The 27,191-nt window shown below is 33.2% G+C and overlaps 4 protein-coding genes across 4 annotated transcripts; 2 read left to right on the top strand and 2 right to left on the bottom strand.

Annotated features, from left to right (window-relative positions):
• Positions 1-386: 386 nt before the first annotated feature.
• Positions 387-7,039, top strand: LOC100820583 (ankyrin repeat-containing protein NPR4). Its single transcript, XM_003544249.1, has 5 exons — positions 387-507; positions 1,269-1,730; positions 4,157-4,225; positions 5,209-5,639; positions 6,434-7,039. Exons 1-5 carry the CDS (start codon positions 387-389, stop codon positions 7,037-7,039), a joined length of 1,689 nt encoding a protein of 562 aa, XP_003544297.1.
• A 533-nt stretch (positions 7,040-7,572) lies between these two features.
• On the top strand, positions 7,573-12,932 carry LOC100794663 (internal alternative NAD(P)H-ubiquinone oxidoreductase A1, mitochondrial). The gene is made up of 9 exons (XM_003544840.5): positions 7,573-8,121; positions 9,113-9,326; positions 9,424-9,584; positions 9,838-9,903; positions 10,077-10,240; positions 11,678-11,792; positions 12,031-12,210; positions 12,288-12,451; positions 12,548-12,932. The coding sequence occupies exons 1-8, from the start codon at positions 7,717-7,719 to the stop codon at positions 12,438-12,440; spliced, it is 1,458 nt and encodes a 485-aa protein (XP_003544888.1). The 5' UTR covers positions 7,573-7,716; the 3' UTR covers positions 12,441-12,451; positions 12,548-12,932.
• Positions 12,933-13,093: 161 nt separating this feature from the next.
• Positions 13,094-16,007, bottom strand: LOC100794131 (selT-like protein). Its single transcript, XM_006596365.4, has 4 exons — positions 15,622-16,007; positions 15,465-15,541; positions 14,331-14,649; positions 13,094-13,410 (listed from the first exon to the last, which is right to left on the bottom strand). The coding sequence occupies exons 1-4, from the start codon at positions 15,859-15,861 to the stop codon at positions 13,294-13,296; spliced, it is 753 nt and encodes a 250-aa protein (XP_006596428.1). The 5' UTR covers positions 15,862-16,007; the 3' UTR covers positions 13,094-13,293.
• A 7,745-nt stretch (positions 16,008-23,752) lies between these two features.
• Positions 23,753-26,922, bottom strand: LOC100820050 (pentatricopeptide repeat-containing protein At1g19720). Its single transcript, XM_006596364.4, has one exon. It carries the CDS (start codon positions 26,578-26,580, stop codon positions 23,890-23,892), a length of 2,691 nt encoding a protein of 896 aa, XP_006596427.1. The 5' UTR covers positions 26,581-26,922; the 3' UTR covers positions 23,753-23,889.
• Between the last annotated feature and the right edge of the window lie 269 nt (positions 26,923-27,191).

Below are 27,191 nucleotides of genomic sequence, written 5' to 3'. Positions count from 1 at the left end.
GTTACTATATAATTCAAGTAATTATATGATAATTTATGATTACATGTTTACATTTTCAGAATATTTTAATTAAATTCTCTAATATTTATTAAAAAGGGAAAATATAGTTTAACTTTTAAGTAAACTAAGATTTTTATTGTCAAACAATTAGCAATAATCTTAGATTTGACTTTTAAGGAGTGTTTAGTATAGAAAAGTTTTTAGTTTTTTTCAAGAATATGAAGTTAATATAGAGTTTTAAGTTAAAAGATAAGCTACATGCATGGTAGGAATTGATTTTTTAACATTTTGATTTAGGTGATTTAAATGTAAAGGGTAAGATTGTATTTATCGGATAAAGCTTATTTGAATGGATACATTAAAAGTTATTTTTGCATATTATTCAGATGTCTTGTGGATCTGAAACTTTCTCTCAGATTAAAGAAACTACCACAGCCAGAGGGGCATGGAATACCTTGGCATCTTTGTACAAGTCTAGACTTGCAGCTAAAGCTGATATAGAACAAGGTAAATCCAATCCAATTCTAATCCCTCTTTTCCTTTTCTTTTTTTATCTTGTTTTATATTAATGTAATTAATTGTATCTATACCATTTAGCCATTGAGTTTTAAAATGGGTTTTTTTCTTTTTTAAAAATATTGTGATTTTTAAGTATAAAAATAGATATCTTTTTTTATTCATAGTTATTAAAGATAATTATCAGGAAGTTTATAACAATTAATATATTTTGCTTAATAAATTGAGTTATTTCTCATGCTAGATATATTTTTAATATGTAATATATGTACTAATAAGTAAAATATTTTTACACTATCATGTATTTAAATATTTTGCATGATAAGGTAGTTAATTTTTGTAATATATTATATTTAATTATCTTAAAATTATATCAATTAAAATTGATTTTTTTTATTGTTTGATCCTATTAAAAATTTTATATTAACAGTTTTTTTTTTCACGGACGTTAGTTTGTTAGTTTTATTAAAATATCTTATATTAAATGTGCATCTCTTATAAGTTCTATTTTTTTTAGAAAAATTAAAACTAGTATATTTGTATAGTCTAAATACTTATTTAAATTTAATTATTTTCAATTTGATTATTACTATCTCTAATTGTTAGGTCATAAAAAAAGGTTTAATTAAGTTTTTCATATATAAAATATAGTTATTTTTAAAAACGATTTATATTCCATATATATGAAAAATTTAATTAAGCAAAAAAAATTCTCATCACACATGCTCTATGGTTAATCAACAAAATGGCAGGTCTTCCATTACTACACAGATGTGTACAAAGAGGTGATTGGGACACTGCACGCACTTTTGTGAACAACAATCGTAAGGCAATGTATGAAACTTCAAAACTGGGCAAGACGGTTGTTCATGTTGCAGTTCTCACAGGACAAGAAGACATGGTGGAAAAGTTAGTAAACAAAGTGCCCAAACGGCTTTTGTTGGAACGTGACACAAGAGGGTACACGGCACTGGCTCTTGCTGCAGAGTTGAGTGACACCATCTCCGTGGCCAAATGCATGGTTGATAGAAACAGAGACTTGTTAACAATCAAGACTAATGAGGGGCTGATACCACTTGTTTTGGCTGCTGTTAAAGGCAACAAAAACATGGCCAAATATCTCTATCACAACACTCCTAAGCAAGTGTTCAATGAGGACAATGGCTACACCAGTGCTTTGCTTCTTACCAGATGCATCACTAGCGAGATCTTTGGTAAGAACTTAACAGTGCACACAAATCCTAACAGTCAAATATGTCTATTTGGAATAAAAGTGTAAATAGACAAAATGCTTCATAGAATGATATTACTTATTAGGCCTAATTTGATTTAGGTTTATTTTTTAAATGTTTTAGGCGAGAGTTTTCTTTAAAAAAACTTAATTTATTAAAAAATTATAAATAAATTTTTAGGTTAGATAATTTCTTTTAAGAAAAATTGTACCCGATTTTAAAAAAATGACTTATAACCAATTAGGAGATCATGCCCAAATCTATGCATGGCTTCAAAATTAAATTAGACATGAAGTCTAATTTGACTGACTTATCTCCATCCGCAACACAACATTAATTTACTTTTCTTATAGATGATTACTTTATTTAATATTTTTTATATTTTTATATTTACACAATTAACCAGACGTTGCATTGAATCTGCTCAATCGTAATCCAAGAATACCTCTCACCATGAAATTTGATGGTGTTAGCCCTTTATTTGCATTGGCTCAACAACCTTCTGCATTCCCCAGCGTAAATCCGCCTAAATTATGGCTACAGTGGGTGTATAAAAGTAAGTTATCTTCTTCTGGACAAATTTAATTTTGACTTTTCGCATTCTATTTTGGAATGTTCTTTTTTTAAAGAAGAAAGGTTGAAAATTCTAAGTGACGGATGAACTTCGATTCCATTTTATTAGAAACAGATAAAATGAGTATCATAAGTTAACCTATACTTAATTACTAACCACTTTAATTGTTTTAAATTATGGGATTTCAAAATATTTCTTACTCAACTCATGTGGTATATGAATGTATGGAAGAGCCTATTTATAGATTGCTATTGGCATTCAAGTTTGTATCTTCAAGATTAGCACTAGGTGTTGGGCAGTCTTTTATCTTATTCTTATATTTGAATTGCTTAGTGTGCTTATAATTTGTTGTTTTCGTTATGAACTTGGTGACTCTTGGTCTTGTTCTGGTCTCGGGTTATTCAGTATTATTCGGTTAGGATATATATAATGCATAACCGGTATATTTGCTGACCTTGGAACCTCTTCGTATTTTTGGTACCACTGATACCCGTTATTATATTATTTGTCAACAACAATAACAACAACAACAACAACGCCTTATCCCACTAGGTGGGGTCGGCTACATGGATCAACTTCTGCCATAATGTTCTATCAAGTACCATACTTCTATCCAAATCATTAAGTTCGAGATCCTTTTTTATAACCTCTCTTATAGTCTTTTTAGGTCTTCCTCTGCCTCGAATAGTTTGTCTTCTCTCCATCTGGTCTACTCTCCTCACTACAGAGTCTATCGGTCTTCTCTCTACATGCCCAAACCACCTAAGTCTATTTTCCACCATCTTCTCTACAATAGGCGCTACTCCAACCCTCTCTCTAATAGCTTCGTTTCTAATTTTATCCTGTCGAGTCTTACCACACATTCACCGCAACATCCTCATCTCCGCTACACCTACTTTATTCTCATGTTGGCTCTTGACCGCCCAACATTCTGTTCCGTACAAAATCGCCGGTCTTACCGCAGTCCGATAAAACTTTCCCTTTAGCTTGATCGGTACCTTTGCATCACATAACACCCCCGATGCTTTTCTCCATTTCATCCATCTTGCTTGAATGCGATGATTCACATCCCCTTCAATTTCCCCATCATCCTGTATTACAGACCCAAGATATTTAAACCGTGTGACTTGAGGGATAATATGGTCTCCTATTTTCACCTCTGAGTTAGAAACCCTCCTTCTTTTGTTGAACTTACATTCCATATACTCCGATTTGCTTCTGCTTAGGCGAAAGCCATGTGTTTCTAGAGCTCGTCTCCAAGTTTTCAACCTCTCATTCAACTCCTCCCTCGACTCTCCAAGGAGGACTATGTCATCTGCAAAAAGCATGCATCTCGGCGCTATCTCTTGGATTTGTTCCGTGAGGACATCCAGAATTAAGGTAAAAAGGTAGGGGCTAAGGGTTGACCCTTGATGTAAACCAATTGTGATGGGAAAATCGTCTGACTCTCCACCCTGTGTCCTAACACTAGTCGATACCCTATCATACATATTATATTATTTGTCAATTAAAAAAAAAAACTCAGGTTTGTATCTAACCCATATTGGGAAGCATTGGTCAAGACACGACTCTTAATTTATAAATTTATTAAATTTTTTCATGAGGAGTTTAAGGTTCACATCTAAGTGGGTCTTAAATGTTGAAAGTTCAAGTGTATGTGTGAATAATGAAGACTCTCTTCTAACATTTTGGTTGTGGTTTAATTAAGGTACTAATCTCGTTACTTTTCTTTCTTCTTAAAGTAATACTAAAAACATTTATTTCCTGATCATATAATTAATTTCATTTTGTTATAATAGTATTGTTTATAGGATTTCATAAATATTTGTTTTAGTCATACCCATAACTCATGAGGAGGCTGGCGATCTGATGAAGGAAGACGGAGGAAGGATCATTAAACCAGGTTTGTTTCAAACTAGTCCTTGATTTTTCTTTTTAAAGTAAGTATTGAGAACTTCAGATCATATTAAAGTGTGAAGGAGAAGAAAACATTAGGTGAACACTAACATTTATAAGGAATTGAAGGGTTTTAATTAAGTGCATTTTTTAGGTTAAATGACCATTAAAATCGCATAAAAACATATTTATAGAAAATGGATTTTGAAATATTCAGACTCGTGTATTTAATATATAATTAAAAAATTGATTATATTTAACATTTGACTTACATATATTTAGTTGTCAACACATAGGCTTACATATATTTTTGATTTAAAAAATATGATGATTTTTAAATTGTATTTATTCAATATATATGTATATAATGGAAAGTATATATATGTCTTTCTAAATTCATACTTATAACTTAGTAATTAGCATCTGTTCAATTAATCGAGAAAAAACTAAAGTTTTACATTAACTAAAGATAGTGTCAAGATAAAGTATATAAGATAAGGATAATCCTCATCCTTTAAACTAACTTTTAGAGTTAAGTTAGACTCTAATTTTCTACTTGAAGAAGTGAATTGAATTGAGAAAAAACCCTTGACTATAGATAGTGTTAAGATAGAAGATATAAGGTGAGGGTAATCCTCACCCTTTGAGCTAGCTCTTAGGTTGAGTTAGACCCCAATTTTCTACTCAATTAACATCAATGTTCCAACCATGTTGTAGGATTTTTTACATGATCAAGTTGCTTGCATTTGTGTAACTCATGTACATTCTCAAATCTCTTCAGGTCTCTTGTCTCGTCTACGGGATCATGTGATTACCATACTTCTTTGTCTTCCCGGTATGGAACGTATATTAGTTTTAGAGAAAAAAAGATTATGTGTTGATAATATAAAAAGTTTTATACGATTTATTACTTCTAACTAGTATTTATTAGTAACAGTAGTTTCATTTTCTGATCACTACTACCCATTCATCATATTCTTTCATTTGCAGGGATAAAGAAAACACACAAGAAAAAAATGACTCACCATCGTGCAGTTGAGATTCTTAATAGCATGGCTAAAGGAATTATGGGCTTTGATGAAACAAAGCTGAGAGAGGCCTCAGTTTACGAGTCCTTATTAGAAGCGTCCAAAAGTGGAATTGCAGAGTTCATAATCAAGTTGACTCAGGCTAATCCTGATCTTTATTGGGTTTTTGATGAAAATCAAAGAGGCATTTTTTCTTATGCCATTTTGTATCGTAGAGAAAACATTTTCAACCTCATAAATGGCTTGAAAGGACAAGGAAAGGTGATTATTTCTCGCACAGATATATTTGGTAACAATATGTTGCATTTGATAGGGACTTCAGTGCCCACGGCCGAGCTTGATCGCAAATCTGGTCCAGCTTTGCAAATGCAAAGAGAACTTCAATGGTTTAAGGTTATTATTTTTTCTTTCTTCTCAAACTGTAGTTATATTATGCCATACACTTTAAGACTAATTATTTAGCTTTAGTTTTGTAAAAAATATCACATAGCCTCCTAGTTGTTCTTTTTTTTTATTATATAACAAATTGGTCTTTTAAAAGATTTAAATGATTTAATTAACTCCTTTTATCATGACATTGTTGATATGATTTTATATTTGCTTAGATACTAGATAGCACTGTTATTGGCGACATAAACATCATATTAAGTATACTTTGCTTACAGTTTAGAGGGAGAAAACTTGGATGCAGTATATGACGTGCATTCAATATTGTTCACCAATTAAAATGAGAGTATACCCTTAGGAATTAAAATTTATCTTTAATTTCGACTTTTATTAGGTGAACTAACCAAATAAAACTCCAATTATGATTAGAGAACAACTCTGAAAGCACTTACATGCTACACTTATGTTTTCTCCTTTTTATCATTAGCTACTAGTGTTACTAATCTATGGTATCATTTTCTTGAATTTAATGTACGTAATTCATATTTTGAGAGATTACCATGGACAACATATGGTGAATACCATCATTAGTGTCATAAACAAACAAAAATAGAAATAACATGTGACTCACATGGTTGACATCATGACACATTATATGATGTCATCATGTGTGAGAGTAATATTATTACATCCAAATTTAATTTTTTTTGCTGATATAGAGATCACATGACGTGATTCAACAATATTAAGCCATAATGTCGAATATTTCTTTTGTCGTATATTTGATGTAATTGTTGCAGGCGGTGAAAAGAATTTTGCATCCAAAGTTTCAACAAGCTATAAATGGAGATGGCATGAAGCCTAAAGAATTATTTACTAAGAAACATGAAGAACTGTTGAAGGACGCAGAGAAATGGGCAAAGGAGACGGCAACATCCTTCACAATAGTGGGGACTCTTATAATAACCATTGTGTTTGCAGCAGCCTTCACTCTTCCTGGAGGAAATGATCAAAATACTGGTATTCCTATGTTTTTGCACAAAAGAATGTTCACAACTTATATGGTGGCTGATGCTATCTCACTCTTTTCTTCCTCCACTGCTGTGATGACTTTTATTGGAATTCTCACATCTCGTTATGCTGAAAGAGATTTCCTTAAATCCTTGCCACTCAAGTTGATGTTTGGCCTTTTCACACTCATATGTTCTATCTTGGCCATGATGGTTGCATTTTGCTCTGCCTTTTCTTTGATGCTTGAGGATTCGGGTCATTCCAAGATGGTAAAATTTGTCATTTCCATTGCAAGCTTATCTGTGGTCATATTCTTACCTATGCAACTTCGTCTCCTACTTGAGATTTTTAATTCCACCTTTAGATCAGAGGTGTTGAATATCAAGAAAGTATAAGCTTGTACAAGTGTATTAGTAGCTAAAAATATTAGATTAGATTTTACCTTTACTTTCAATGTTTGTAAATCAATCATGCCTCGTTGAAATTCAAAGGCAGGACATTGATGTAAGTGATATTAGTAAAAACTTTATACCATTTTATTTTAATGTTTAAAAAGGGTACATTCCAACTGCAGGGTCCCATTTAACATACGTGTGGTGAAAATTTATGCAAGTCGCACATCCAACAGATGAAAGGATCCTTCTGTCCTTCATGAAATTACTTCTATAATATTGTTCCCTTTGGAAAACTCTCTTGTCTGGCTGAAGAGACAGGCAATGATTCTCCTTAAATTTATTTTTTTTAGTTCCTATAATAAGTGATTTTTTTCTTCTAAATTTTATATTGTAATTCTAAAAAATCCCTGTCCTTAAATTTTTTTAATTCATTATTAAATTTTAAAAATTAAAATATCCATTTATTAATTATAAAAATTAAATAAATAGTTAAACATTAATTAAACAACAACACGTGACAACAACGTCATACACTCCCATCCCGCGAAAGCAGCCTCTTACATCAGTCAAGTCAAACAGACCCACATCTTTGGAAGCCCTTCTTCCCTGATGATCTCACTGCATCTATCCTCGTAAAACAAAACAACCTAAGTTAAACCTTCACACGTTCTTTCACCATGTCCTGGTTCAGACACCTCTCCACCAAGTTTTCCGCCATCACCACCACAAGCACGCACCGCTTAAGTCTTCTGCCCCGGTTTAGCACCTCGACCGCTCCGGTTCGGCATGCGGGCCTGGAGCCCACTCAGGCCCACGAGAAGCCCAGGGTGGTGGTTCTGGGCTCCGGGTGGGCCGGGTGCCGCCTCATGAAGGGGCTCGACACTCAAATCTACGACGTCGTTTGCGTGTCCCCGCGCAATCACATGGTCTTCACGCCTCTCTTGGCTTCCACGTGCGTCGGAACTCTCGAGTTTAGAACCGTTGCCGAACCCATCGCCAGGATCCAACCCGCTATCTCCAGAGAACCCGGTTCTTATTTCTTCCTCGCCAATTGTACTGCCATTGATGCTGATAACCATGTGGTATGTTAAGTTCTTAACCAACTACTTTTCTTCAAATTATTGTGCTTGATAGGGGGAATTGTGAATTTGTGATTTGATTAAATGTTATATTAAATTGATCGTTATTTGGTTACTTGATAATGGACATGTGTGGCCAACGTGCATCGTATCAACCTATTTGAATGACATTTGTTAATTGACATAAGTTTCTGCAGCTTTTAATATGTAGGGATTTCCTCTACTCAACTATGTACATATCTGGTTTTGTGACCTTGATACTAACTGGACTAGAACATAAACAATAAAATTCACAATCAACATGTTATAATATGGTTGGCAAAATATCATACTTCTTAAATATGTGGTTAGGGATTTGATCTCTGAATCTGTATATGAAGATCAATCCCTTACATAGATCTTGATATTTCATGAGATTAGTATGATCTTTTACCTAATGGTTCAATAGAAAACAAGAAAAACTGAACTAAGAAAAATCACTGATATCATAAGAGGGATACAAGAAAGATTAAGTAGCAGAAATGAAAATATGGAATGAACTTATGGCAAATGGAATGTGTAGATTGTTTTGCTTTAAGGGGTGAAGGAATGTGTTCTGTTAATTGATTAAACTTTTCCCATATGGGTTGAAAATCTAAGGGATCTATTCGAAGTTTGAAATCATTATAAGGTACCCTTTTTGTAAATGGGTTTATTGAAATTTTGTTTTTTGGTACCTTCTTTTCTTGGTCTACCCTATCTAGTAAGAAAAGGCTTCATTGGAAGTAAAACGATTAAAGCAGCTCCTGGTCCTGAAGCCCCAATGAAAATTCAATTTCATATCTATTTCTTACTCTTTCTACGCCTCCTCCAAACAAAAGGGCATCATACTAGTTTAAGTTGAAATATTCGGTACTCACAATATGGCTTAATTTTGGAAAATGACTAGTTTTAATTGAAAATTGGTACTTACAATGTGTCTTAATTGAGGAGAATCTGACAAATGGTTTTTAAGGTGCATTGTGAGTCTGTAACTGAAGGGGCACAGGCACCAGATCCTTGGAGGTTTACAATCTCATATGATAAGCTGGTAATTGCATTAGGAGCGCAACCTACCACTTTTGGAATTCATGGAGTCTATGAGCATGCAATTTTTCTTCGTGAAGTTTACCATGCACAGGAAATTCGTCGGAAGTTGCTCCTGAACTTGATGATGTCTGATGTTCCAGGTTTACAACAATTTTCTATTTTAGCTTAATATGAAGTCACTTGAAAATAATGGTTTTTATACATCACCTATGCAATCTGTATTTGATTTGGATGCAGGGATTGAAGAAGAGGAAAAACAAAGGCTGTTACACTGTGTGGTTGTCGGAGGTGGTCCCACTGGAGTGGAATTCAGTGGTGAACTTAGTGATTTTATTGTAAGAGATGTCCGTCAGAGATATGCTCATGTGAAGGACTACATCCACGTTACTTTAATTGAGGTATGCTTAGTAGTTAGTAGCATTATATATGTGATACAACCAAATAGACTACATATTTTGCTATGGCCTATGGCACAAACATCTTGCTCTTTCCATTGTTTATCCCCATGTCTTACAATTCTTGCCAACATAATTGTTTGAAATACCTTAGAGTTCCTGGAAGCCATTTTTTCATAATAAGTTGTCATTTTTCTTCATGCCTTATTGTCTTTTAAAATAATTTGTGTTAACAAATTTATTCGTGCCATTTTAGGCCAATGAGATATTGTCTTCCTTTGATGTCCGACTCAGGCAGTATGCCACCAATCAATTGACAAAGGTGAGCTATATATGTCAAAAAGAGCTTCTCTTCTGTTTGTTGAAAATAATCCTGCTGATTTCGAACTTCTGAATAGAAACAAAAGCAAAAATAAACCCAGATTTCTATTTAAAGAAATGTAGTCTATTCCTATGTTGTTAGTTTATATCTCCTCATATTGAAGTTTCTATCAGTCAGGAGTTCGACTTGTCCGTGGCATTGTGAAAGATGTTGAAGAGAAGAAGATTATCCTAAATGATGGTACTGAGGTTCCGTATGGGTTGCTGGTATGGTCTACTGGAGTTGGTCCATCTGCTATTATTCAATCTTTGGATCTTCCTAAAGCTCCTGGTGGAAGGTTGTTCTTGCTACACAACATAGTTGTTCTTATTTTCTTTTTACTGACAGCTGTTTCAAATTTACAAATTGGCAGCTGATTTTTTAATATAGTGTGTTGGAATACAAGTGTGAAGTGAGGATAAGAGTCATAAACCCAAGCCTTAAAGTTTTGGGTTGAAGCGTGGTGTCAAGTTAACTTATGTGGTTGCTCGATGTCTATTGGTTTAAATCTCCCTGGTGTTTACTCTCCTCAATTTTCTAACAATTAGTATCAAAGCTGATGGTTTAACATGGTGACTGGCTCGGACGAGCATAATGGTATTGACAATGGATCCATGGACATATGAGATCCCTTAAACTGAAATTCTTTTGGGCAGATGAGCCCATGCATGGAGGTCAGACAACGGATTCTACACTCGGTGCAAGGTACTGGAGCATGTTGACGGCAATGGTTAGGAGAGTCGAGACAGTCAAGGTTAAGCTTTAAGGGTCACCATTGGATACTTGTGGATTGAAAATGACTTTTGCTTGAGAGGGAGTTACCATGTGAAAGAGATTCACACTTGAGAGGGAGATTGTTGGAATATAAGTTTGAAGTGAGAATAAAACCTATAAACCTAAGCATTAAGATTTTAAGTTAGAGTGTAGTGTCAAGTTTATTTATGTGGTTGCTTGTGACCCATTGATTTAAAATCTCCTCATTATTGATTTCCTCGATTTTTCAACATAGTGCGTGTTTGGTTCTACGTCACGTTGAACCAAAATCACGTCAAATTCCAAATTAACGTAAAAGTTAGTGTATGTTGCTTTTGATTTCCATGTCCAATATGCATATATTCCCTCTCTAACATGCAACCAAACATAGTGATAGTATTTTGATCTTTCTTATCACGAAAGCAGGTTTTAGTTTGTCCAAAGATGTTACACGTTATATGCATGTATTTATGAACAAGAGGACCGAGTTTGGCATGGATTAAAATAAATATAAAGTCAATGAATAAGTTTTCATAAAAAATTTAATTTCAAGGTTGGATTTGAAAGTTTATTTTAGGTACGTTATGCTCATAAAATTTCATATAAATCCAAGATTTTTTTTTAACACGTAGTTTTTTCAAATATAAGCAAATATCAATAATTTGATTATCTACTCATTTTTTAATGTTCAAAACTTTGGCATGAAAGTCATTACGTAGAAAGCCTATAAATCAATGGTTGTATTGTGGTGTAAGTATGTTAAGGCTGACATCTAAACTACATATATGTAGTTACATTTTGCTTTCTTAGTCATTTGTTCACCCTAAGCTCGTGATAGCTATATTAGGTTTCCTTGTATTTGACATAGTTGATGTGCCTTTGTCTTGTCTTCTGCTCTCATGTTTGCTTTGTTGTATGGTGACTTTTAACTATAAAGAACTGCATTTCCATGAAGCAAATTTTTAAAGTTTCTTATTCACAGGATTGGCATTGATGAGTGGCTTCGTGTTCCTACAGTAGAGGATATCTTCTCAATAGGTGACTGCAGTGGATTTGTTGAAAGTACTGGAAAAACACCACTACCGGCTTTAGCCCAAGTACGTGACATTGGGTTCATTAATTTCTCCTACATACAAATTCATTTCTTAAATTCCTGCCATTTGTAGTTCTGATTTTACCTAAGGTCTTTGTCCCTGACACATTTCATTAGTGGTTCATTCCGAATGTGTTACTGCTATATTTACTGTTAGTGGTTCATAAGGGAAGTGATTTTGCATGTGCCTGAAAACTTATCCTTGCCAATTTAATGCATTGCCATTTGAAATTGAACCACAGGTGGCAGAAAGGCAAGGTAAATATTTAGCATTCTTATTAAACAAAATAGGTAAAGCCAATGGAGGCCGTGCAAACAGTGCAAAAGATGTAGACTTTGGGGATCAGTTTGTTTACAAGCACATGGGAAGCATGGCATCTATAGGGAGTTACAAAGCTCTAGTGGACCTCAGACAGAGCAAGGTGACTTTCATTTCTGAGCTTTTGCTGGTGCTTCAAAAACTTATGTATGGTTTTATTCATTCACGTATCTCCTACAGGAGGGCAAAGGGTTATCTCTGGCAGGTTTTGTCAGTTGGTTTATTTGGCGCTCGGCATATCTAACTCGAGTCATCAGCTGGAGGAACAGATTCTATGTAGCTATCAACTGGGCTACTACTCTTGTGTTTGGCCGTGATATAAGCAGAATATGAAACTTTTTAAGGTAAATAAATACTCTCTGCATGCAATTTTTCATTAAGACTTAGAAATGTTAATCGGGCCTTTCAGATTATACTTCTCTTTATTGGTTGTTTTGCAGGCTATTAGTAAAGCAATAAGATGATTAAGTGTATTTAATTGGATCATTTTGGATTAGCATTTTTCAAAAGCCAGTAAATCTCAAGAGATGAATTTCAGTAAGCTGAACAGCAAGGAACTGTACTAGTTCTTGATATCAACTATGCATTCAATCTGTCTGAAACAGTGGGAACTAAAAAAAGGTTACTCGGGAGTTGGCTTGAAGGGGAAGGCAATAAATTAAATTTGGCTGCCTCTGCTCTTTTATAATAGTGTATACACGTTATCATTCAATTTGTAGTATATTTGATTGTATGGCTCTAAAAAACCTATGTCGTGTTTAGACGGATCCCCAATTGTATGGTCAAATTTGACAATATATTATTAAAGAGATTCTTTTGGGTGCATAAGTTTTGCAACTGCCAAATAGTACGAGACCCCTCCTTTTACAAATGCAGTGATATAGCCAAATTTTCCTTTTCCTACCATTCAATTTTTCACGTAATTTGAGCTGATAATGAAAAGATATCACAATGGAAAAAAAAAAAAAATTAAAACATTCAAACTCTGCACAAACTATTAACTGAGTTTTGCCTTCAACAATCACTTAGTTCTTTCAATACAGAAAGTTCATACTCCAGTATACATCTGGAAACCTTACAACATGATAATCCTATTATATCTGTATATCAACCTTTACTTCATAGTGGAATGGCAGGCCCAGTTACATAATTTATGACAGCTCAAAATATGTCTCCACCAAAGGCACTAAGAGGTCAATTCTGACACACCATTGACACGTATAGAATTTGTCATCTTTTTGGTAATCAGATCCTTCAACTCGATCTCTCCAGGAAACCTTCCCTCCTTCAGTTTAGAGAAAACCTTCAAGGGCAGAAGAGTTTGAAGAAATGAGTAAAAATTCAAAAGCATTGAAAATGACATATTACAGTACCTTCCATCTATAACCATCATCTAAGTAAACTCTAGAGTCTGAAGAGAGGCAAGGGGCTTATGAAAAGATCGTTCAGATAAAAAATCTTTAAATAGAATAGATGATATTTCTTTGGAGCTACACTTTAAAACACTGACTGCAAGAAACCTAATAATCAAAATAATGTTACAAAGCCAAATACTAAATGAATTGAGAGTTGCAAGTTGAATGTTGAATGCAACGTATGTAAAAGCTCTCCCCAATCACCCAGAAAAGGCATATAGATATATAATATAATTGTAATCGGAAAGTAGATGTTCCAAACTACAAAAGTTCGTATAAAAATATCAATGGGACCACCATGGAGTTATTTGGCTCAAGGTAACAAAGACGTGCTTTATTTAGCTGGGATGGATGATAGGCCCCAATTCCCCAAAGTCTGCCCACTTTTTCACAATATCTTGCTGCAGAAATCTTGAACTAGTTTTAGTTTGTTAAATACAATATCACTCAATAAAGATGCATTAAAGAATGAAATAGAACCCTCTGCAGAAAGAGTGATAATTGATAAGAATACAGCTAGTACAGCCAAAGGTAATGATGGTGCTTAACATATTATATGATAGTAACTAAATTTTTCTTAGTGAGCCCCGAGTTAACCGTAGAAATCAAGTGAAGTGGTAAAAAGGTTGATCAAACAACTTGTGTGAGACATCTAGTCATCTACCCAATTATGATTGATTACACATGCTCACGGAGTCACAAAGCATAACAAAACTTGCATTAGCTTACCGGAGAGAAAGATCAGATGCTCAACTAGCAAAGAAATGTTTACTAATAAATGTAAGAAAGACAGAAGGAAGGCACCAACCAGTTCACCATTGAAGTAAACTTCGAAAGCCCCAGAGCTCTGTAAGAATGACTGCAAGGCATTCCCAAGAAGCCAAGTACTTGCAATGGTTCCAAACCTATTAGCACGCAAGTTGTAATACCAAGGAGGAGGTGCAACAAAACCCAACATTGGAAAAATATGTTCCCCTGCAACAACAACCCCTATAACACCAATCTGAACAACTGGAACCAATTTGCTTAGCAGACGCTTCGGAAGCGTTGGGGGATAATTCGCAAGAATAACCTCAGTTCCAGGAAATGCAATCTCCAACATATTTTTCATCGTCACTGCTGTTCCCCTACACACCACACAAACAACACAATCATCCACTTACACTGACTTCCCCATCCTAAACGCAAAACGTGCAAGCAATGAACCAACTCTACTGTATGTTTGGAAAGAAACTAGAGGGAGGAGAAATCACGAACGGTGATGCATTTTCTTTTGTTAAGTTGGAAGAGAAAATGGAAAGAAAAGTTGAGTGTTAAAATCACAAATTGAAACATGAACAACAATGCATTTCCTTCGATTCAAATTTTAAACTTTTCTCTTCCCCTCATTTTCCTTCTACTGTATTAAAACAGATTGTTAAGAAACACAAAACAATAAGAGAAGGCAATAATCTTGAACAACACTTGTCTCATTCTCTGGCTACTGACAATCCAAATTCCAAAGCACTTGATATGATAAACAGCCCACGTAAGATTCCACACTTTTGGTGCATTAACCAAAAACCTAATGTAATGCATAAATATTTTGGTTCAATTCTCCTATTCCCGACAAGGCAAATGCTACCCAGTACCTCAAGGGCATTGGTTAAGGAATTTAAGTAAAAATGTTTTTATTGGGAAGTGAAAAATTGTGCCACCATGATCTTTTTTATTTTCTTCTATAATTTATACAATAAATATTTTTACCTTTTAATTCCTTAATTAATCTCCTAAAGGACACTTGTTATCTAGACTTTACCCACAAACTAAGTGAAACAGTTAAGCTCAAAAACCTATCTTTTCTATCATTTTCTCCCTCTCTCTCTAAAAGGTCATCAATATTAAAAAAAAAAAAACAGCAGGACGATAATACTAAGAATAACACGAAAGTGAGGACAAGTACTTGTAAGAGCAGGAAGAGCAGAAATTGATGTGGACAGTGTTGCCGAGACCCGGAGTTGCAATATTGTTGGTGGGTTTCTGAGGAAAACAAGAACCAAACCATTATTGGTAACTTAAAAAAGTGATAAGAAAAAATTGCATGAAAGAAGTGAAATTACCTCGGGAGGGAAATCTATTGTCACCGGCTGGTGATGGTGGTGGGGCGGGTGATGATGGTGGTGGTGGGGTGGGTGGTGATGGTGGTGCGGTGGGTGGTGGTGGTGGTGCGGCGGGTGAGGATGGTGGTGGTGGTGGTGGTGGTGGGGTGGCGGCGGTGGATGATGAGTGAAAAGGGAGAAGAGGTCAGAGCAGAAGAGGAAGAGGGGTACACCCAGCAACAGAAGCTGAGCGCGATCCATAGACACAGCCAAGTTGTAACTTGGAATTGGAATGGAACACTCAGAACTCAGAAGATATGATGCTGAGGAGGAGAAGTTTGTGGTGGTCCAGTGTGGCTGAAGGTATAGGTGAGGGAGAGTGACTGAGGGGCAGAAAGGGTCCCATTGATTTACTAAAAATTATAATACTAGGCTAAATATATTTTTGTTTTAAGTTTGAATTGAAAAAACAAGAAGAAAGAAATAGCATAAATCAGGCACATAGATAAAAAAATTTAATTTTTATTGCTCGGAAAATTATGTAATAATTTTTTATATCGATTAAGTATTAAAAAAATACATATATCTATATTTTTTTATCTTTCTAATAATTAAAAAATAATAATTAATCAGCCTAATCATTTTAAAAAAGAAATATCGGATTTTTTATTTTATTTTAATACCTCTCTTTCTATTTTGGTAAACACATTAAATTTGATATAAATTGTATTAAGATAATTAAATATGAGATATTATAGTAATTTTATTTTATTATACTTGTGTTATTCATTATGGGTGTGTTCGATGCATAATATAAATAATGTTGCGTTGTATCTTGTTTAATGTGTTTATGTATTGAACAAAATAATGCAAATTTTACTATAAAACTCTGGTTGCATTAGCAGCACCTTGATACTGCAACAAAGGAGAGACACCTCTACGGAGAAGGCACGACTTATGAGGTAGGGCTTGGCGGCGTGAGACCGCCATAGGGTCATAATGATGATAGGGATGACACAACGTGACCTCGTCGAAGTTGGCCAAAAGAAGAAAAAAAAAGCATAGCGAGAAGGAGGAAGATGATGATGGAAGCATATGAATAAACTAACAATGAAAAGAAAGAAATAATAAGCATAAAGGAAATAATAACAGTCCTTACGGCTCTCACAGTCAAGATACAACGTTTGGAGATGGAGGTTTAGAGAAGGAGATGCATATGAAAAAAATGTGTAGGATAATAAAAATTCAAAAAATAAGAATAATATTGTATTTTTACTTTTGTTACACAAGACAAAAAGTTGTACGAGTTTAGTAGGTTACAAGTTTTTGGGTATTTGTTCCGTCTATCATTTTTTATTTTGTATTGTCCCTCGGTGATTCTTACCATCAAACGTTGGACAAATATTTTTGTGTTTTTTAGTCCCTTATTTTTTAGCGAATCAAATGCATCATATCTATCAAACATTATACAAGATAAAAAAAAAATTATCCTATAGCTTATATCTTTATTATGTGTTGTTCTTTTTTCCCTCTCTAGTATTATATTTTTGGCTTAAATATAATTTTGGTCTTCCTCATATTTTTCAAAATCAATAATTTTAGTCCCCTTATTTTAAAATAAAAATATTTAATCCTCAAGTTTTGTGAGATCTACAATTTTAATCCTTCCATGGCAAGAAATCATCCTAACGTGACCCAAATTTAATGATGTGACACACAATTATTTGTTTAGTCAATATTAATCTCTTAACAATTAATGTCTTTAGTTTGATAGGAGGATTAAAATCACAGATTTTCTAAAAAGTGAGAAATTAAATGTCTCTATTTTAAAATAAGAAAATTAAAATTATAGATTTTAAAAAATAGAAACACTAAATGTTTCTATTTTAAAATTAGAGACCAAAATTATAAATTTTAAAAAATAAGAAAATTATAATTACATTTAAGCCTATATTTTTAACAAATCTAACATATCCTAAATAGTTGTATTTACATAAACTCAAATTCAGATTATAGACAATTTAACAAAATTATAGGTGGTCCTTTTTAAAAAAAAAAAGAAACAACATATATTTTATGATTAATTACAATTTATTAAAAATTATGAAGTATGGTAAAAAGAATTTGGTTGGCCTGAAGTTCGGTAATTAATCTCTCTTGAATTTAAATTATTTAATAGATTTTAACTAATAATAAATGTAAGTTAAAAAATTGTATTACTAGTAAGAAAATTTACTTTCAAACTAGGATATCTTCAAATTAAGTAATGAAAATTTTAAGTATTTTCGAACTAGTTTTATCTATGTTCTCCACTAATTTTTACATAGTCAAAGTATTAAATATTTTTAACAATTTTTTTAAAGGACTTAAATCATTTCATCAATAATCAACTTATAAATATAATAAGGGATAATATCAAAGGAATGTGAAATAGCATAAAATTTAGACACTTTGCTTAATTTATAAGCGACTAAATTAGTTTGTCTACGTACGCACCAAACTCAAGGATGAGTTATTTATCAAAACAAGTGCATGTTTACAATAGGGGTGCCATGGTTTGGTTATTTAAATAACCATAACCAATAAATAACTAGATTATAAGTAATTATAATAATTATAATCATAACTAATTTTGCATAATTAATTATAATTTGATTTAATTAGTTGTTGTTTTTAAAAATTGGAAATATAACAAGTTATATTTAAAATTAGATATATAACCGGTTATGGATAAATAAAAATAAATTATTCAAAATAACTATTTCTATTAAACTGATTATATAATTATTTTTAAATAAAAATAGATTATTTAAAATAATCATTTTTGTTATAGTTTTATAAAACAATTGGTTATTATGTAATTAGTTATTGTTAGTTATATTTTTTTTTTCAAAATAGTTTTTTTTAGCAGTCCTAAGCACTAATAATAGCACCTAATTCGGTGTTCATGGGCAGTATCCTGATTGCAAACTTTCAAAGAGATATTTGCAGTCAATTTCAGAAACAACATTTTGCAATCTGAGTTAAAGAAACCATGAAATAGCTGTAGCAAAGAGGAGGATTCTGCTTCTGCAACTGGAAGCACGCCTTACTTTTAACAATATACTTTTTAAATCTTAAACGAGAAGCATTGTGATTGTGACTTGTTATGTTTAGAATTGAAATTCTATCTTCAGTCATATCTCGTTTAGCATTAAACTAACTACTAGTAACACACTAACTAACAAAGTAATATATCATTGAGCTTGCTAAATCAACAAATATGAAATTAATCTAATTTAACAAGAGTGAACAAGTGATTTCGAATTTAAGTATTAAATATATTGTTACATCATACACTTAAGAAAAATATTGTCATATATAATTTTATCTAACTCTAATAAAATTCTTTTATTTAAAAGATACATTCTTAAAAGATACATGTTATTCAGTAAAAAAAACAGTAATATAAAAATATGTTTGTCTATACAATTATATAAAAGATTCATATCCTGTTATTCAATTTGTTTGTATTTTCAAGATTAATTTCAAAATCATGTCCTATTGTATATATATCTATACGTATTGTTCAACACCAAATGGTCCATAAGTTTTCTTGTTACTCTCAAAACTCTGTGACCGAACTAAGTTTGGCCCCCTTTGATTTAAGCTGCCATAGTATCCATGAATTTTAGTTAGGAACTCATTTGGACAATCAAGCTTCACCTGCAACACAGTCAATAGTAGTTAGTTATTATATGCACAAATTTTAGTTAATACCAACTTCTAACTTAGGAACTCAACACATGAGAACTCTTTTTATCATCAGAAATGAGAACTACAAGTATAGAACATTAGATCATATTTAAATGGTAAGGATTAAAAGAAAAAATGTATATGACTTTTTAAAGTGGTTATGTGACACTAACCAACCTTCATGTATAGAAGTGTGACTCAAATTATATAATTCACAATAAGAAGAGTTCTCACCTGATATGCCCTCTTTCTACCTTAACATATTCTTTAGTGCCATTATTGCAAATTAATGTCACTAGATCAGCTAAGGACATGGAACCTTTACCTTGTCAGTTTTACGGCCTCCACTTCCACCATGCCTCTCTGACCAAATAGAGCTTCCTTTCTTATCATATTCAATTTGAATGGAGTCAATCCCTGCCCCATGAACCATCACCAATTGCCTTACTCCTGAGTATATCCCATCATCCCAACGGGACCCTTCATTGCCTCCCCATGGTCCAACTGACTGATGTTTCTTTGTGGAATCCTCAAAACTCTGCACCCAAAACATCATGCAAAGGTGTTAAAAAAAGAGGGTAAAAACATATAAATTTCTTGAACATAAACTTAATCTATGCATTGAGTCCTATGTAACATAAGCAGTTGTATGTGTGTGCTACCATCTTCTTCTACTAGGGGAATAAGAATGATTAAACTTTGGACTATGAAAACTGCTAGAGTTGTATGTGAGTGCAGTTAGGGGAAGGCATAGGATTAATTTATGGGGGAAGAGGATGAGTTTGTTGCAGGAGACTTTGTCCAGAAAAATAATATAGATTAGGAACTATGTAGACAAAGCTAATTCAGGTTGCATCATGGAGGGAAAGGATTGAAAAGCAGAGAATCAAATTTCCCATAGATAGCAGTCCCTTGTTTTTATATAGAGAAAGTTTCGTGCACCTTTTATGGTCAAGGAGCAATCATTTTCTTCCCATAATCTTATATTTTTATTTCCCATGTTTTGAAGAAAATTATTGGAAAAAAGAAAGGAACATATCATCTTATGCTAAATTCCAGTTTTTGGAATTTAGTCAGAAGCACTCAAACTCTAATGCTTCCGTAGGCACTAGAGGTCTGGTGCCATGAGTGGTACAGATTTCTCTGTGAATATGATTTCTATTGGACATTGCATATTCTACATCCTTTTATACTTTGTTGTTTAACCCTTTTTAGTTATGGTCTTTATATTAGAATTTTACACCATGCAAACTCGTATGGCGTTTCTTATAAACTATTCAGGGAAGAATCTAATCCTCTTTCGTGGATGCATGCTCATGCCACTGTTTTTTTTCTACCTATCATTTTCCAGGTTGAGTTTTGTCACTCCAATCATTAATATATAAAGCATCTTTGAATGATAATCTGTCTCTTATAGAAGAACATGAAATGACTACAATGATGATTGATTTTATGCTTTACTTATATCTTCTCATTGGAAATTACCAACAGGACATACTTCAAAATCTTTCTTCAAAGCATCACAAATTCCTGCTTAGTAACCAAATGGGGTTCTATATACTATATAGCCTGTTTCATAATGTGAATAGTTTCTAGTTACGCCAAAGTGCAGTTTTTGTTATTTTCTGTTTTTCCTCCTTAACCTCTGCAATAAATCTGAACAATTTTATTGCTTTTGATTTAATGTCTTTATAAACATATTAGAACTGAAGCTCCCAAATATGGAGGATTGGAAAAAGATTATACATAGAAGATACATCATTTCATTTTTATTGGGTATTTTACACTTTTACTACTATTTTAATTTAAAATGTTGCATTAGCATGCGTCCTATTTTGAAGTGAGTGGCTCAGAATTATTTTTTTTCTTTTTTAATTCTGCACTATAATGTTATTTTTTTAAAATAAATTACGCTTGCATCCCTATATTTTTCTCAAACTACACTTTTGTTTACATTACTTTTATTCATTCTGTTAATTAATTAAAATATGTGAGTAGATGAAATTATCCTGATATTTTTGTTATACTCGCACTATGTGTTTTTCTCAAATTGCACTAAATATCCCTCACTCTTTTTACATTACTTTTACCTTCTTTTATTAGCGTCATTGACTAACATCAATTAAAATATATAAACAGACGAAATTGTCCTAACATCTTTGTTAAATATTCAATAACAAATTAACAATTTACCCTATGAATGGACATTTCTTAAGACAATAACAATTTTTCCTTTAATATTTGACTCTTACTTCATTGTTGTTAGTACTTGAAGAAGATGCACATGTTGATTGAGATATTATATCAAACATCTAGCCATAAAAAATAAATATTTCAAAGAAAGGAGTTAAAAACACAAATGCAGGAGCAAAACACTAAAATTTGAAGCAAAGGACCATATTCAATCAATAGGCATTGCTGGGAACACGTCCAACAAAAACACAGTAATCAAACAACCCAACAAACACCAAAAAATTGAACTAAAAAGAACAAAAAGAAGAAGAAGAAGGAAGGATGTTAACTCATGCGTACCAATAAGGTGAATTCATATCCAATTAAAGAAAAAAGAAAAAGAATGAAGAGTGTTAAAATATTTTCAGGTTGAAAATGATATCATGTCATTTATGGAGTTAAAAGGAAGAAGATGAGTGTATTTTAGAGATAAATTTTCATTAAAAGTCATGTGACCAGTATGTGCTTATTTTCTGTTAAATTATTAAACAATATTTAAGATGGAGGAAGTCTAAGTGTAATGTGAGTTAAACAATTAAGAATTTTTTATAGAATGTAAAAAAGGACTATCGGGTGTAATTTGGAGAAAACACAAGGAATGAAAGTGTGAGAAAGAAAATGAGAATATTTTAAATATAAATTTTCAAAAAAGTCACATGATCAACATGTGTATACTTTCTGTTAAACTATTAAACGGATTTTTAGGGGGAGGAAGTCTGAGTAATATGAGCTAAATAATTAAGGAGTTTTTTTAGGGTGAAAAAAAATGTCAAGTACAATTTGAAAAGAAAAAAAATACATGAGATGCAGGTATAATTTACTTTATTTTTTATTAATTACTTGTGTCTCATAAAATTTGAGCTTACCGACAAGATTCCTTTGACTATATGACGCAATATGTCGTTTTTTTTCTCATAAAAATCTTGAGCGTTAAGAGGTAATGTTCCATCTCCATTCCTAATTAATTATGTTAATCTCAAATGTAATTTAAATTGATATTTAATCTAGAATAGTTATCATTGATCCAATAACTAATCCTAAACTAAAAGTCCTTCTTGAAATTTTTTAATAACATTGATTGAATATGAGTGTATTAACTCAACTCTACCAAATTTCAGCACGAATTATATATAATTTTAAATTCTTTTAGGTCATCCACATATAATTAATTCCCTTTTGCTATGTCTGAAATTATGAGAAATACAACAGTAAAGCAGCAGCTGAGATTGGACAAACTTTGAAGTTTCAACTTTTTATTCTTACATGTTTTCCTGAAGAAACTGGAGTACCATGTTCACTTGTGTCTATTTCTTCACAATCCACAACCCTTTAAAACTGCACAAGTATCAGCTACCTAAACCACGGAAAACCTTTCAAATTGCGTGCATTTTGCATTGACTTGAAAGAATACAAGACACAAATACAAATAATGGGAAACACTATTACATAACACCAAGGGTCAACCTTAGCAAAATGACATTTCTAACAACTTTTTATCAAAAGTATAATTTTATCAATTCACCGTTAAATTTAAATTTCTCATAAAGTATATCAAGTCTATAAAATCTCACAACTAAAAAGTTAATTGTTTCTTGATCGCTCCATTTTATTTCAACATATAAATATATTATTTAAAATATAAGTAAATAACTGATTTTTCATTACATATTTACAAATGTCTAAATCATGAAAAATTGTCGTACATGATCATCATGATAATATCACAAGATTCAATGGTTAAATTGATAACATTTACTTGCAATAAAAGTTATTAGAAGTGTCAGTTTACTAAGTTTGTTATCTGGTATTATTTAATCATATACTTGGCATAAATTGATAACATTTACTTATATTTTACTAAGTTTGTCATTAAATTGATAACATTTACTTGCAATGAAAATACTTCACAAACTTGCAAAATGAAGAAGAGCGAACAAGGAATTTCTTGGCGTGTCAATAGAATCCTAACCTTTCTAGCTGAGCCTCCCACTGTCACAGAGAGAAGCTGCCAACGAACACAAGCACAGAGAGGTGATGATTCTTCTACCTCACCATCATGGCTTGAGATCTCATTCACGAATGGGGAAGAAGATAAGTCACATGACTTATTTAATGATAAAACATGAGCCTTTAGACTAAAGTAGAATAGAGGGATAAGTTTTGGTGTAAGCATACAAATTGACACTTGGTGTCCATTGATCTTATCCCTTTATTTTATTCATGTACTTGTCATCAAAAGATCTATTTACATCAAGAAAAATTATACAATAAGACAGATTTACATATTTCTGAATTCATTGATTCTCTTCACATGTACTTGCTCTACCAATAATCCCTACAAGAACAATGACCATCTTTAAAATGGTGTAAGCAATTTGAATCACTTAAATATATTTCACACCCATATGCCAACGATATGTATTTAGCTGTGTCGTGGCAATCTCTACACATTCTCAAATTCTTCACTATCCGTAAAATTTGAGGTGTATGATGAAAATCTATTAAACCAAATGCAAATGCAAGTTTTTCACTATGTACACTACCAATATTTTCCTTCTCCTCTTCCTCAATGCGAAGTCCATTGTCAGAAATATGTGCCTTGACATTTTCACCTACCCGTTTTAGCCAAGAATGTATCTTGTCCAAATATGGTATTGACTGATCATCACCAACAACAAAAGTATGGACCATGTTATTCATTTCAATCCAGCTTTGCCCAACAGGCATTTTAACAAACTTTTCTTTCTCCAGCTTTGTCATTTTTTGAGCTTCCCAAGATTTCCCACATACAGAATATGCCTGTGAAAGTAAATGCTGAGTTATTATATTTTCAGGATCCAACTCAAGCATATGTTCTCCTGCAAAGATTGCCATTCCAAAATTCTTATGAATTCTGCAGGCAGTCAACAAGGCAGCCCATACAGAGGAATTAGGCTCAACAGGCATGTTTTGAATAAACTCCAGTGCTTTGGCAAGCTTACCTGAACGACCAAGCAAATAAACCATAGCAGAATAATGTTCCAGATCTAATCTAATCTGATATTCTTCACTGATGTTTGAAAACGCATGCTTCCCCTCATCCACCATTTCAGCATGACTATAAGCTGAGATAATACTTGTAAGAGTAACTCTACTTGGATGAAGTCCATCCTTCCTCATCTGATCAAAAAGATCAAGTGCAGACTCTGAACAGCCATGTAAAACATAACCAGATAGCAGAGAGTTCCAACTGATGATATCTTTTGGAGACAATCCATCAAATACTTTTCTGGAATACATTATATTTCCTGACTTAGCATAACTGTCAATGAATGTATTTGATACAGAAAGTTCAGACACTAAATTTCTACGTGTTGCACAGCAATGAATTTCTTTCACTTTCTTTGCAGCCACTAAGTTTGTACAGGCAGGAAGGATAGTCAGAACTGTAACTAAGTTGGGAGCCATGTTGGAAAACTGCATCTGCCGAAATATCTGCAAGGCCTTGTCCTTTTGTCTATTCTGAAGGAAACCAGAAATTAACGAGTTCCATGATGCTACATTGGGCTTTATTTTCCCATCTTTCTCAATTCTTAGAAAAAGATTCAACGCCTCATCCTCATCACCATTCTGCATAAATCCTGTGATCATCACATTCCATGTAACAACATTAGGTGGTGAATCAGACTCCTGCATTTTCATGAATAACTCATGGGCTTTGCCACAGAAACCAGCTTGGCAATATCCTCCAATAATTGAGTTCCAAGAATATACATCTCTTTCTAACATCACATCAAAAATGCTTTGAGCAGCCTCCAGATCACCACCCTTGGCATACATGTCAATCAGTGAATTACCAATTAGAATATCATCAACCATACTAGTCTTAACAGCAATAGAATGGATTTCTGATCCCATACTTAGTGATTTTACTGATGCACATGCCGAGGCTGCACTAGCAATTGTAATACTGTTTGGCTCAACCCCTACTATAAGCATATCCCGCAACAAATCAAAAGCTTCATTTATTCTTCCCTTTTGAGTAAACCCAGAAATCATAGAAGTCCAAGTATAAACATCTGGAGTAATCCCAAAACTCTCCATCTTCCTCATTAAATCCATAGCAATATCACAATGCCCTAACTGACTATAACTGGCAATCAAAATGTTCCAAGTTACCAGTCCTGGTTCCATTCCCTCCTCCTGCATTGCATCAAAATACTTCTGAGCTTGTTCAATCTCACCCCTCTGGCAATACCCGGTTATAATCACATTCCAGGAAACACAATTCCTCTCATCCATTCTCCTAAAAATCTTCTCTGCACAACTCATCTCTCCACACTTAGCATACACAGCTAGAATTGAATTGTTCACATGCAAAGAAGAGCACATTCCGCCCCGAATCACCAACGAATGGATCAACCTCCCAGTCTCAATATCCCTGAACTTCCCACAGGCTTTCAAAACCTTTGGGAGCAAAAAATCATCAGGCAAAACCCCATGTTGCATCATATCATAAAAAAGCTCCACAACTTCCTCCCACTTAAGGTCTCTGGAGCAGGCACCAATCATAGCAGACCAAGTGAACAAATTCCTCTCACGCATTTCATCAAAGACCTTCCGTGCCTCATCCAAATGCCCACACTTAGCATACATGCTGACCAACTTGGTCTCCACAAAAGGGTTCACCTTTCTCACCAACCCAATCCTAGTATGCAATTCCCTACCCACCAAAATGCAGTCTTTATCAATGCAAGCCTGAAGCAGGTTCATGAAGGTAATGGGTCTCACCTTGGACCCTTGCTGAGCCAGAGAATCAAGAATTGCCACAGCCTCACTCAGGGAACCATTGGCACATAACTGGTTCAACTGGGTATCTACCAGTTTTGGGTGTGACCTTTGGGTCATAGAGACACTGTTGGAGTTAGCAAGGGCCCTTGTTGAGCCATGCCACTCCAATTGGGTGGAACTGTGAGAAGGGATTAACAGAGGATGCCATGGTTTACTGGGTAGAATAATGAGGTTCTTCTCCATTGTGTTTTTTTTTTGTTCCACTGTTTCGAAGTGCCTTATCTTCTTTTTTGGGCTTGGCAGAAGTATGTGGAGATGAGGTTAGGTAACTGGGTAAGGCTTACATACGCAATATGGTATATATTTTTACTTTTTTGTTTTGGTATCAAAAAGTGGTGGAAGGAAGGAAATGCCACCAGAATTTCATTCAGACGACTGTACATTCAATTGGTTCTTGAGAATCAGGATTCAGGAGGTTCTTTTTTACTCGATAGAGATTTTTTTTACGAGTAAGAATAAAACATAAGTAAGCCTCACATATTCAAATTCAAAAATGTGTTTGTGAACCAGTTAATGCAACTGGTGTTGAAAAAAAGCTACCTCACATATTCATATTGTTAGTTTTAGCTGAATGTGAGTTTAAATCCTTATCCAAACAAACAAGAGTTTATTATTTTTTTGTTTTAAATAAAGTAAAACTCAATTATTTATATCTTACTTTTTATATTTGATATCAAATTTTGATAATTTTGAAAAAATATTTATTTTTTAGTTTGAGAAAGAATCAAACAACATAATGAAAAATACTAGATTTAATTGTGAATTTTTAACTACTTATTCCAACCTACATTATC

This window comes from Glycine max, chromosome 14, assembly GCF_000004515.6.
Source record: "Glycine max cultivar Williams 82 chromosome 14, Glycine_max_v4.0, whole genome shotgun sequence".
NCBI lineage: Eukaryota > Viridiplantae > Streptophyta > Magnoliopsida > Fabales > Fabaceae > Glycine > Glycine max.
Note: the sequence above shows the minus strand (reverse complement) of the source record. Positions and strands in the feature narration are given on the sequence as shown.